Source organism: Fundulus heteroclitus, chromosome 5 (assembly GCF_011125445.2).
Source record: "Fundulus heteroclitus isolate FHET01 chromosome 5, MU-UCD_Fhet_4.1, whole genome shotgun sequence".
In the NCBI taxonomy this organism is placed as follows: domain Eukaryota; kingdom Metazoa; phylum Chordata; class Actinopteri; order Cyprinodontiformes; family Fundulidae; genus Fundulus; species Fundulus heteroclitus.
This window is the reverse complement of record NC_046365.1, coordinates 39,206,179-39,220,234: the sequence shown is the minus strand read 5'-3', so window position 1 is coordinate 39,220,234 and position 14,056 is coordinate 39,206,179. Positions and strand designations below refer to the sequence as shown.

General features: G+C 39.2%; 1 protein-coding gene across 3 annotated transcripts in view; it reads right to left on the bottom strand.

The window, feature by feature from the left end:
• coro2a (coronin, actin binding protein, 2A) overlaps positions 1-14,056 on the bottom strand; it is a 72,426-nt gene that overhangs the window by 46,695 nt on the left and 11,675 nt on the right. Inside the window, exon 1 of one of the 3 annotated variants that reach the window (XM_036137568.1) lies at positions 12,125-12,277. The exons of 1 other annotated variant lie outside the window; for it this stretch is intronic. In XM_036137568.1, coding sequence (XP_035993461.1) covers positions 12,125-12,154 — 30 coding nt within the window. In that variant the 5' untranslated portion in view covers positions 12,155-12,277. Of the gene's footprint in view, positions 1-6,657; positions 6,725-12,124; positions 12,278-14,056 lie in introns of those variants that run through there. One more of the 3 variants, XM_036137569.1, reaches the window with a different exon arrangement.

Sequence of the window (14,056 nt, the reverse complement as noted above, 5' to 3'; positions counted from 1 at the left end):
GGCTCTTGTTTCCTTTCATCCGGCTCCAGGTCCAGAGTCAGAACCGTTCTGGGTGCCAGGTATCAATAAAGGCAGCAGTCCCAAAAGCTCTCAGCTCTCTCTAATCACACATCAGTCGCAGCCTAATAGCCGGCTGCTGTGAGAAAATAGGCCAAAAGCTTTTGACACTTGAGAACCACGTTGACCTTCAGTCATCGACTGCGTCGCCGCTGATTAGCAGTCGGACCGTGTTTTGACTGGGGAGCACCTGGTTTCAGAGCCGAGGCCTTCACCTTTTCTAAAACCGGGCGTCGGCCTTTGTTCTGCACACGCTCCGCGGTCCGTCAGGGCAAATAGTGCCCTGCTGTTCAAATATATGTTCAACTGAACAGCTGAGGCTACTGGAGTCCGGTTTGCGCGGGAAGCTGCAAAAAATCTGATTCATTCGCACCGTGGGAGGGGGGGGGGATGGTTTCCTGGACAAGAACCTTTTTATAACAGGATGACTCGGCAGGATATTGCTGATGGGTGCAGGGCAGCACAGGGAAAAAGCAAGCGAGCCTTTTCTGTTCAACATAAATTTGCATGGCGCCCTGAGCTGTGGTTTTATGGCTCCACTGTGCAAATGCAGAGCCACACCTGTCCAGGAGCAAACAGCGCAGCAGCCCTGAGCCGGGGATGGGGAGATATGGAAAACACGCTTATGTAAACAAGCGTGTAACTTTTACCTTATTAAAGGAAAAACGGATTCAGACGTTTATATTCTTTCTTTCTTTATTATTATTATTGCAACAGGAAAGTCAGTTTTCCTGAAACACAAAAAAGCTTCAACTAAAGACGTACAGTTCAATTAAATTTTATTTATATAGCGCCAATTCGTGATACACGTCATCTCAAGGCTCTTTCTAAATTAAAATTCAACCAAATCCTCCAGGTTGGTGAGAAAGTTTCCTCTCTAAGGAAACCCAGCAGGTTGCATCAAGTCTCTCCAAGCAGCATTCACTCCTCCTGAAAGAGCGTAGAGCCACAGTGGACAGTCGTCTGCATTGTTGATGGCTTTGCAGCAATCCCTCATACTGAGCATGCATGAAGCGACAGTGGAGAGGAAAACTCCCCTTTAACAGGGAGGAGAACCTCCAGCAGAACCAGAACCAGGCTCAGTGTGAACGCTCATCTGCCTCCACCCACTGGGGCTTAGAGAAGACAGAGCAGAGACACAGAAAGCACAGAAGCTCACATTGACCCAGGAGTACTTTCTATGTTAGATGGTAATAGAGGATGATCTGTCTTCCTTGTATGATGTCACAGCTAACAGAACGCCAGACCAGGTGTACCTTCTATGAAGAAACAGAAGTGTTTCCCCTCATTTCTTTGTTTCCCATCCCAACAGAAAGATATTCTTGTAATGTCTCTAAAGGGTCCTGATTCTCTGTGAACCTGAACAAATCACTGACCAACCTGCCTGGAATCTAAAGCCCCTAAATTATCCTTCAGGTTTACTGTCCAAAAAACAACAAAAAAAACGAGTAAAAAGGAAGAGGAAAAACAAAAAGCTGAAGTTGGGTTGGTTGCGCAACACCAACCAAGAAGGGAAAGAAAAAAAAAAAACAGTGATACTGTTTTGATGAAATATTTAGTCACACTAAGCAAGTCAGCACGAGTATCCTCAGCTATGCATCCTGAAACTAAGAGAAATCACCACCTCTTAAAGAATTACAACATCAGACGATCCAAACCTCCTCCTCCACCGATAAAGATCAGGGATCGTGACTCTCTATCTGCGGTAGTTTGAACCTGGAAACAGGCCGGTAATCAGACGTAAAGATCTGGGCCGCTGCTTGGAAACATGTTTAGGTTTCACCAGGAAGCAGAGAAGAAGTTTCTGCTGACCAACTGTTCATGAAAGCGCAGCGAGATGCAGAACCGCAGCCGCGAGGAGACGAGGGCCGCAGGGTATCTGACGGGACGTTCAGGGGCCGTTGGGAAACCTGGCTGATTTCATCGTATGGATGCCTAAAGCCGATGATCTCACTCTCAGCTGAAATGACTCACGGGTCCGCGTGTCCGTGCAGAACTCGTTGTTCTTTCACGTTTGATTCTTTTCTTTTGAAACACTTCCCATTCAATGATATCACACCTTCACCCACCTGATTACGTCAACTGTGGCGGCTAATAAAGCTCGGGGGGGAAGGGGGGGAGACAAAACAAAAAAAAAAAAAAAAACACCAGTGGAGTTTTTTAAAAACTCCAACAGAGACGCACGCAAGAGCCAAGAAAATCCACTCAACACCCCTTAAAGCTGAGACACATTCAGGCTCGACGGTGCCAACCAGGAATGCAATATTCTAGCAACACGTGGAGCCGCGCACACGGATCTGGTCCTGACGAGTTTTACAACCAGCAGCTAAAAAAACGACTCCAGGGATCCATTCATCTGCTGGAACATCCCAGCATCCTTCTCACACTGCAAAAACAGAACTAGAAATAAGTAAAATGTTCTTTAAATCTGTGTATTTGTCCTTGATTTGAGCAGGTAAAAAAGATTATCTGCCAATGGAATGAGTATTTTGACCCCTAAAATAATAGGGGTCTAATAATTAGACATCCTGCGCTTGAAATAAGATGACTGAGATTAATTGTTCCTATTTTAAGTGCAAAAATCTTATTCCATTGGCAAATCATCTTATTTACCTGCTCAAATCAAGGACAAATACACAGATTTTGAGAACATTTTACTTATTTTTAGATCCATTTTTGCAGTGATCTGCAGCTCATTCTTCCACGTTTCCCAGACCAAATCAGAGTCCATTCCAGCGAGTTCTGGGTCGGCCCGGTCTCCTCCCAGAGAGACGTTCCTGGAAAACCTCCGGAGCAAAGCATCCAGAACCACCTCGGCCGACACCTTTCAACGCCAGACGACCCGTTGTCCAAAAAATAAGTTTCCCCCCCTCTCTGCACGGGAAGCTCGTTCCACACTGCAAAAAACGGATCTAAAAATAAGTAAAATGTTCTTAAAGTTAGTGTATTTATCCTTGATTTGAGCAGTTAAATAAGATCATCTGGCAATGGAATGAGTATTTTGACCCCTAAAATAAGATAATTAGACATCCTGCACTTGAAATAAGATGATGGAGATGAATTGTTCCTATTTTAAGTGCAAAAATCTTATTCCATTGGCAAATCATCTTATTTACCTGCTCATTTTAAAGAACATTTTACTTATTTCTAGTTCCGTTTTTGCAGTGCAGCCGCTTGGATCTCGGATCATCCAGAACCTTCTGGTCCTGATCCTCGCCTCATGGCCACAGTCACGTGTCACAGCTGAGATGGTTCTGCAGGCAGAAACTCAGCCCGACCTGAACGAAGCATCCTGTCAGTTCTTTCCAGTGAAATCCAGGCGGTTCTGGACGAGGTTTCAGCCTGAAAGCCTTGAAGGTGCCAAAGAGGTGAGCCTAAAAATGTTTCTCCAGGGAGCAATGAACAGATTTCTTTGGTAACATTTAACGACAAACACCAGAACTGACAAAGACTGACTGATAGGTGCTGAAACGTTTTCCAAACAACTGAGCGAAAGTCCGGTTGCCTCCGATTCGGGCCGGTTTGCTGCTGCGATGATCCGGATAACTGAGAATTTGCACAAACGCGCCTTTCAACATTAAAACCTGCAGAGGTACCAAAGAAGTTCCTTTAATACTGACGACTAAAAGGCTCCTCCGTCAACGGATGATCCGCAGCCTTCCCCCGGTAGGAGGAGAGCTGGATAATGTGCATCATCCTAAACCGGCAGTGTCTGCAATTAACAAGGAATAACCAGATTATAATGTCAGACTCTAAAGATTAGACGTTTGTCTGAATCCCAGTCCTGATGCTGTTTTATGAATTTATATTCAGGACCGCTGTCTGGTGAAGGGAGCCCTGGAAGTTAGTGGCCGACTCCCTTTTAAAGCCACGTTGGAGACTTTTAATTTGAAAGCTGGGGGTTCAGTTTCAGCTTCCGTCACGTCCATCTGCCCCTGAGCAAGGCACTAAGCCCCAAGTTGCCCAACGATCTGACAATCGACTCCAAAGCTTCTTTTTTTTTATTTTTTTATTTTTTATAAAATTACCTTAGATTGAGACCTGCACACAAACTCCAACATATAAGACCGTCCACTAATTTCACTACAATTACATTTTCCATTTTTGGTTTGAGGAAAAATAATTTTCCTGCACATAAAAAAGGGAATTCTTTGATTTTCTAAAAATATTGCTTAAATCTGGGTTTGTCTCACTGTCATGAATTTCACTAATCTCGTATATAATCTCTTCTCACAAAATGGATGGAACGTCACAGCCTTATTGTTAAATTAGGCTGGTAACATTATTTTTAAATGCTGTCCCAGGCTAAAGGAAAAGTTGTTTATTCACAAGATTGCTGCTTTAAACATCATAAAACAAATCGACTCTACCTGAATAACCGAAATAGGTCCTTTATATGAGAAAATCAGTTAATCCAATCACAATGTATGTTTACACGAACCAGGCTTCATTCAAAATAAAAGCACTTTGGCATGAGTAAAATCCTCAAATTGACCTAAAAACCGGCAAGAAGGAGAAGTTGTACTTCAGTCTTTTTTCATTTTATTATTTTTTTTTTCCTTTACTGATCATAAACAAACAGAAAATAATGATGTATACAAACAAAACAGGAATTGTGTTCGTTCTGTGTCTACTGAGCGCTCAGAATGGACGATTATTCAATAATGTATATTGATAAATAAAAGGTCAAAAAGTTCAATAGAATAACAGTTTTCCTTCCTTTTGCATTCTAGCCTATAATGTATATAATATATACACATTATAGGCTAGAATGCAATATAATGTATATAAAATGTAAGCTAATATTACAGGGATTACTTCCTCCTAACCAATCACAACGCAGACCCAGGAACCAAGCTACGCCCCCTTCACAGAGTTTCGAGAACACGCTTTCTTTTTTGTTTTTTTTAAAAGCAGTTTTGGTAAAAAGTTGGTTAAATAAAGTTGAGTTTGAATTCAGTGTTTGTGTGTCTGTATCTAAAAAACAGATTGCTAAGCAACAGCATAAAATAGCCAGGGCTGCACTTAAAGTATATGATTTGAATTTGTTGATAATTATCGATATCGATCCAATATGATTTCTATTTTATCGATATCGGTTTTTTTTCCTATATCGTCCAGCCCTACAATGGAGCTGCGTCATGTTCTAGTAGCGATTGGCACGTTAGCGCACTCGCTAATGATGCTAACGGCTTAGCAGCACATGACGTTGATCTTCCTGCGTTACGGGAGGAGAGACACAGGCCCCAAAGGCGTTTAGGTGGATTTTGATTTTAATCTGATCACAATATTCCAACTGCCATGTTTCCATGACACACTTGATCCCATTTTGCCCTTTATTCCGATTACGTGTGTCCATGTAAACATAGCTACAGGTAGCGTCAGGTCACATGGCACGCACAGGCAGGAAGCTGCAGCAGCCAACACAGTCTCTCTTTCGCTATTAAGATTACCGTAACGGCTCTAGAAAAGAAAATGTCCGATAATACAGTTTTACCAATTGTAGTTCAATTTCCATTTGATATAGCAAATGAAATGGGGACAAATTGTGTTTTTTTTTTAAATAGATTGTTGGTAGAAATTGAACGTAAAGTGGACACTGGTACACATGAGAGGAGGGATGTCGCAGATCGTTCCTCCTTGCAGTTGTTACACTTTACAAACACAGAAAGTTTCTCCATCCTTTGCACAAGTGACTTATTCTTACATATAATTGGCTTTTACAATTATATAGATATAGAAAAGAACACTGAACAGTTTTGTGTGGAGCCTACATCCAAAACTGCTCAATTATTATTACTTTGTATTTTTTATTTTATTTTATATTAGTTGTATTTTTTATTGTTACCAAACAGTTTCACAATTGAGGGAGAAATAAAGGCCTATTATGTTATAAATGATTAAAATAAGCTCTTTGCTGAGCTGTCTGTGGCCAAAATGGCCACTATTCATAATGTTCTCGATATGTCACCACCTACTACGCTGCGTCAAAAGAACAGTGAAGGCAAAAAGCTTTAGATAGGTCGATGTTACTGTGAGAGAAAACCTGTATCTTCCCAACAGCGTTTTACAGATCATGTCACTTCGCTCCACGGAGAGAAGAATTATGGCTGCACCCTCATGAGGGTTTCTATAATCTCCTGTTAATCATGTCTGCATAAAGCTGCTCCCCACACGGCGAGCGCTCTCTGCAGAATAAGCTCATGATAAAAATATTCAGCATCAAAGAACAACAAGAAAAAGGCAGAGGTAAAAAAATAAAAAAAACACATGCAGCTGCACAAAACGAGGCCTGATGGTCTAAATTTAGTCCATGCATGCTTGCTGCAGAAAAACCCAGCTCTCACATAATGACACACTGCAAAAAAGGAACTAAACCTACGAAATTTGTATTTTTCCTTGATTTGAACAGGTAAATAAGAACGTTTGACAATGGAATAAGATTGTTGCACATAAAATAGAAACAATTCATCTCAACCATTTTATATCAAGCAGTATATCTAATTTTAGGGGTAAAATACTCATTCCATTGGCAAATAATCTTTATTTACCTGTTCAAATCCAGTAAAAATACACAAATTTTAAGAAGATTTGATTTACTTTTAGTTGCCTTTATGCGGTGCAGAAAGTCTGATGAATAAATAATTATCCAGCATGTTTCTTAGAGAGAAGCAAACCTCTCCCCTTCATTTAAACGCGCATCACTGAGCCTCAGCTGCTGCAGGTCATCCATAGTGACTATAGTCAAGGTGAGATTTGCCGTCTTTGACTCGAGGGGATTAGCTTGGCTTTATACAGACACGCCCTCTTCCTATGAACAATACACAGAGGGCTGCCGCTATCAGATCGCTCCCATTAGTTAACTGCATTAGCGTGTTGTGACCGTCCACATGCAGAGCGCCGCTCAGGCCGGGTTCACCATGTTCCCCAAACAGCGAAGGAGAAGGACAGAGGCTCTCTAAAGCTGACGTCTCTAATATGATTTTCCTTCAATTATTCATTGAGGATGCACCCTTCCATCAGGATCACAGGGAAAGTGGAGCTATTTTTAGCTTTCGCTGGGCGAGACAGAAATAGAAATAGCCTTTATTGTCTGGTTCAGGTGTACCAGCAGCAAAGGGACAGGCAAGAAGCGTGCAGAGTCACACAAAGGTAAAATGTAACAACACATCACAAAAAACACAACTAAAAGTAAAATGTTCTTAAAATATGTGTGTTTGTCCTTGATTTGAGCAGTTAAATAACATGATCTACCAATGAAATGAGTATATTGACCCCTAAAATAAGATAATTAGATATCCTGCACTTGAAAGAAGATGATGGAGATGAGTTGTTCTTATTTTAAGTGCAAAAATCTTATTCCATTGGCAGATAACCTGATTTACCTGCTCAAATCTAGGACAAATACACTCATTTCAAGAAAATGTTTACCTACTTTAAGTTCTCTTTTTGCAGTGACAAGAAATAGAAAAGACAGTAAGGGAAAATTTAAAACAAAGAAAACACACTATTATGAGAAACAGCATTGCCAGATTTAAAGAAAAGTGCAACCGAGTAGGATCATTCTCCACATTTTCCAAATTTCTAATCTAAGAGATAACCTAGAAAATGTACGAAATGTGTCAGAACATTTGTACATAAATTAAAGAACAAGATATTTATAAGAGTAGCAAAAATGCCAGCCGTCAAACTAAATGAAATCTGTTTTATTTGCATGTGACAAATATTTGCTGCTCGGATCTAGAAAAGCTTTTGGAGATCATTAACCAATAAATGCATGAATTAGTGAGATGGTTTAATAGAAACAGATTATCACTAAAAAGTTAATAAAAACTACTATTAATTCTTTTTGGAAACGGTATTAGAAATATGGAAGCAAATGTAAGTAATTTAACAGCCGAGAAAGTTTATGATGACAATAGATAACAGTTGGAAATCCCATATAACATGCATACAATCTAAATTATATTTTAGGTAAAGCGAGGCACCATATCTGGGTAACACTGTGCAGATGTTTGGGGCAAGATACACAATAAAAAAAACAGCAGCTGAACAGTTATGCATGCAGAAAATAGCGATAAGAATAAATTAATTGCACACCAGAGGTTCCCACGCAACAATAAACTCAACTTTAGCATGAATCCGTCCTGTTCCTTTTATCTGCTGTTTTTCCTCCAACCAAACCCTGATTAAATAATTACTAACAGGCTCAAATCAGAGGCAACCAAAGTCCAGTTGCCTCTGATATCTCAGTCATCTGGGAACATGTGTGAGAATTCTGCACAGGCATCTCATCAAATAAGCATCTTGTAAATAAATGTCTGAATGTTGTTGTTTTTTTGTCTTGTCTTTCATTTGCATCCGTATGTCTGAGCCATTCACACCGACGCCTCTAAGCTACCAGCGGTGCCACTTTTAACTGGCAGGTATGATGAATAAGCCTGTCGCAAGAAGCAATAAGACAATTAATCTCATGACAAAAATTATTAATTTAAATGAGGCGGTGAGCCACTTAACCTGGACAAGCCGGTGTATTGCATTAGTTCCAAAGCAGTAGCAACAAAAACGCTGCAACACAACAAACACGCAGATATTAACCCGAGTTGCTTCGCTGAAAAAGGGAACTAGGAGTAAAATCTTCTTGAGTGTATTTTTCCTTGATTCAAGCAGGTAAATATGACTATTTGCCAATGAAATTGGTATTTTGTCCCTAAAATAAGATAATTAGATACCCTGCACTTGAAATAAGATGATGGAGATGAATTGTTCCTATTTTAAAGTGCAAATAGTCTTATTTACCAGTTCAAATCAAGGAAAAATACACAAGTTTCAAGAAAATTTTACGTACTTTTAGTTCCCCGTGTGCAGTGTGTCGTTTCCAATCACTTCCACTTTGTTATAACACCGCTGACAGCTGACTGGGGAATATTTAGGAGCGAAGAAACGTCACGACTTAGACTTGGTGCCCCAGTGGCGTCCTATTAGAGAACCGCGCTGGAGTTCTCTGAGCTCCTGACAGGGACCCGAATTTTTGGAAACAGTCTGCACACTGCAAAAACGGATCTAAAAATAAATAAAATGTTCTTAAAGTAGTGTATTTGTCCTTGATTTGAGCTGGTAAATAAGATCATCTGCCAATGGAATGAGTATTTTGACCCCTAAAATAAGATAATTAGACATCCTGCACTTGAAATAAGATGATGGAGATGGATTGTTCCTATTTTAAGAGCAAAAATCTTATTCCATTGGCAAATCATCTTATTTACCTGCTCAAATCAAGGACAAATACACTCATTTTAAGAACATTTTACTTATTTTTAGTTCAGTTTTTGCAGTGCAGGCGTGATTTAAACCCCTGCAGCCACGAAAGTGACTGGAACAACGGATTTAGATTATCTGGACGGGTGAGCAGATACTTCAGTAATATTAATAACAATATAGTGCAATATATTATAGGAGAAAATACGACCAGCTCTACGTTCTGTTAGATTCTGTTCATGTAATTTCCACGATATCTTTCATTAGACAGAGTATCATTTTATGAGGCAATAAACTGAACAGGTTTAATTGAGATATTTAAAGCGATACTACTGGTATTTTTATACACAGAGTCACAGCATTACCAGAATAAACACAGAGCTTCTCAAATGCTCTACCGGGTCAAGTCAGCTTTTGATCCGTTTGTGAAGTTCTGCAGCGAGTAAAATGCCAGAGTCCGCAGGTTCCACTCATGATATCCGAGGTTAGTCCTAGATTTGCTCTGGCAGCGTTTTTCTCCTGGCCGGAGCGTCCATGAAAGCTGCAGCAGAGCTAAAACACACGACAGCGGAGGAGGCTGACCACGAACATCCATGAATTATGGATTAGACCCTGCCGACCCATCTGCCGCATAATTAAGGACCACAAACAAACACATGTAGACATTTGTGTCTCCGCGTGTCGAGGGAACCTTTAGCATGACGACAGCACTCTTTGAATGTTTGTTACGAATCAATTATTTAGGCCAATAAAGGACATTATTGTTACTGAATAGAAAGAAACTACCTCAGTCTGACACTGCACATTAAAAAGACTCATTTTGAGGGAGCATTTATGTACAGCTGTGGTATGTACATGTGTATTAGGGCTGGACGATAATTCAATAATATGTATATCGATGAAAAAAGGGTCCATAAAAAGTTCAATAGAATAAAAGTTTTCTTTCTTTTTCATTCTAGCAATGTAGGTTAATACTACAGTCATTACATCCTCCCAACCAATCACAACGCAGACCCAGGACCGCTGTGACTAAGCTCCGCCCCCTTCGAGTTCAGAGAGCACGTTTTTTTTGCTTTTTTTTTAAACTTACAGTTTTGGTAAAAAAAAGAAAAAAAAAGAAAAAAAAAGATTGGTTGAATAAAGGTTGAGTTTGAATTCTGTGTTTGTGTGTCTGTATCTAAAATAGGTTGTTAAACAACAGCATAAAATGAACAGGGCTGCATTTATAATATATACCTTGTATGTTTTGATAATTATCAATATAAATATGATTTCTATTTGATCTATTTTATGCTTTTTTTCCCCACATATCATCCAGTCCTAATGTGTATCTCAGTTGGTAGCCTGGATTTTGGGGTTTCAGGGTTCAGAGTACAGAAAATAAAAAAAAAATAAAAAAAGAAATCACAAGCCAAAATCTACTTGGATTTTATCATGTCTTGTAATTAAAATAAAATAAAAATAGAAACAACAGAAAATAACAGTAGAAAAGTACAGAGCCCCTAAAGGGACATTGAAGGGATTTTTTTTAATTACTTCCTGGTAAACACCAAAAAGTAATATTTTTTTATTATTATTATTCAGTAGAAATGTCATCCTTATCGATTAAATGGATCGCTTTGTCCCCACAAACATGAGGTCAGAACAACAAATGGACCGTTATATGTTGAGGCGATTCTGACGCTAAAAAAAATTTAAAATCCATATGAAGCAAGACAATTGTTGCTGATTCACAGTTTAACTTTTAACCGAGTTAAATCCCAAAGTGAACAATATCTTTTTCATAACATTAGACAGCAGACCAGGAATGGCTGCTTGAGTTAATTTAACCCCGGCTTGAATTTCAACATGAAAACTGGTCCTCTCTTCACCAACAGATTTTAATGTCTGCGAAACGTTTTAGACATCTCCTTCACTGCTTATTTTCTACTTGAAACTATAAAAGGTCATTAGAAGGGCTGGGAGATGTGGCATAAAATTAAATCTATGATTTTATGATACCAATTTCGATTCATCGTTTATTTTTCTCTCTCTTTTGTTTCATTTAAACAACTTAGAGATTATTATTTTTAAAACTTTTATTTCAATCATCTCCTCTGGGAGTTGAGGTGAATCCCAAGTGCAACAAATTACAAGCTGTCAAATATAGCGACTTGTCTTAGGGTAAAAAACAATAGAAAAAAGTTTCCTCTTTAGAGTATTTTGACAATATATTTTCTTAAATATTTATAGACAACATTGCATGTCATTACCAAAACATATTGCCCTTTCAGGACTTATATAGTGCAAAGTGGCAAAGGGAATCTCGATTTTCCAAAAATTATATATTCGCATTAATTGATTAAATAAAATTATCATGCAGCCCCAGTCATTGGCTATTTTTAGTGATTCGATGCCGTCCGTTGTAGAAAAAAGTGTCAATATTGGCTAATAGGGGCTAAATAGAGCAATTTTCTTTAACTGGGGGACAAAAACTTTTGGCCGTATTTTCCCCAAAGAAACTTTCCTAAATAAACACCGTCTTTTGGTGGGATTTTTTCCCCAACAACTATATTTATTTCTGCTAACACTACAACCCAATGTTTTTGGCAGCCGAATTTGATTTAATTAGATTTTTTTAAATTTCATTAACAAATAAAAACAATATTTAATCTCATAAAAACAGAACAAATGAATGAAAAGGGGGAAAAAGACTAACATTTCTTATATAGCTACCCTTTTTCCTCCAATTCCAAGAAATGACAACATAAAAATCAGTTTATCACGTATCCACAGACCTACAATAAGGAAAAGAAGAATATCTACTTACATTTAATATCATGCTTCTTAAGCAGGGCATGAGCAGGTGATGAAAAAAATTAAGAAAAAATGCGTTATTTAACCCGAAATGTGACAAATTGTCCAGAAACCTTTTGATGATGGATGTGTTTAAAAGAGCTGGACTCTCTGCAGCGTGTGGCCTCCCTGCAGGCTGCAGAGGACAAATCTGCACACTCCAGATCCATTTCTAAAGTAATCCCCTCCACATCCGACCCACGTGGGCGCAGCGGCAGATAAACCCTCGGACAGACGGCCACGTCAGAAACGTGGATGACGACCCGCCGCGCGTGATCTGGGTGTCGGCAAAAAACGAAAATAAAAAAGGCATTAAAAAGGTCGTTAGAGCCATGAAACGGTTTATTCAGGAAAGCCGTGTTTTCAGGACAATAACAGAGGCTCTACGGCAGACGCTGCCATTACGCAACAGCATTTCAGGATTCCCAACCCATTGTAGAAGAAGACATTACAATAATCACCAACACATTATTAGTTTCTGAAAACTAAAACCCAGCCAGCTTTGATTCACACAGGAACATGTTTTAAGAACAGAGACTCTGTACTTTTTGTGTTTTTTTGTATTTATTCTGCTCTCACACTGCAAAAACGGAACTATAAATAAGTAAAATGTTCTTAAAATCTGTGTATTTGTCCTTGATTTGAGCAGATAAATAAGATGATTTGCCAATGGAATAAGAATTTTGCACTTAAAATAGGAACAATTCATCTCAATCATCTTATTTCAAGTGCAGGATGTCTAATTATCTTATTTTAGGGGTCAAAATACTCATTCCATTGGCAGATGATCTTATTAACCTGCTCAAATCAAGGATAAATACACTAATTTTAAGAACATTTTACTTATTTTTAGATCCGTTTTTGCAGTGCAGCCACCATTCTGTTGTCACTTTCTCCCCAGAAAGTTGTCTCTAGGGATTTTAGCTTCACTTTTCATCCGTCCTGATGCAGGTCGGTCTGCAGACAGGCAGGTGGTGGATCTGCTGGTCCACTGGTGCGGTCAGAACCATCTAGAGCTTAACGTTTAGAATCACACATTTTTCCTCTATTTCACACAATGTACTCTAATATGTGGACTGACTGCTGCAAAATAAAGGCTGACTTACGTAAAATAACTGCTCTGTCAGCAATAAATTCCAACAAAGTTACTTATTTATATTGGGCTTAACAGGAAAGACACAAATAAAACTCACTGCAAAAAGGGAACTAAAAGAAAGTAAGATTTTCTTGAAATTAGTGTATTTGTTCTTGATTTCAGCAGCAAGTTTAGATGATCTGCCAATGGAATGAGATTTTTGCACTAAATATAGGAACAACTCGTTTCCATCATCTTACTTCAAGTGCAGTTTATCTAATTATCTTATTTTAGGGGTAAAAATACGCATTCCACTGGCAGATAATCTTATTTATCTGCTTAAATCAAGGACAAATCAAACCACCAGTTTCAAGAGAATTTGACTTACTTTTAGTTCCCTTTTTGCAGTGCACATCAGGCTCGAATGAAAGAAATACAAAAACGGAAACCCAGTCAGAAACCAAGCCACCAACATGTGCGTCCAAACAGAAAAACTCTTCCGAGTCAACATGGCTTCACATAAAAAACACCAGCTGGAGTGAAGAAGCTCCCAGACGGTCCTCCAGCAAAGAACCAGAACCCTCCCCCATACCTAGGGTTGTCCCCACCAGTGCAGAGCTTGCTAAACAACGGCAGCAGACGTTCATTTGCCCGAACAATGCGGTGAAAACGTATCGACTCCCTGATGAGTTCTTCCTGTTTTGGAGATTTGGAGAAGAAAATGCGAATAAACCTTTTTGGGGACAATGTGGTGGTTGGTTCTTATCCGGGGAACTGGGTTTCCTCCAAACCCTGCCCAGCATCACTGCCATGATTTTCTGTGGTTTCTAA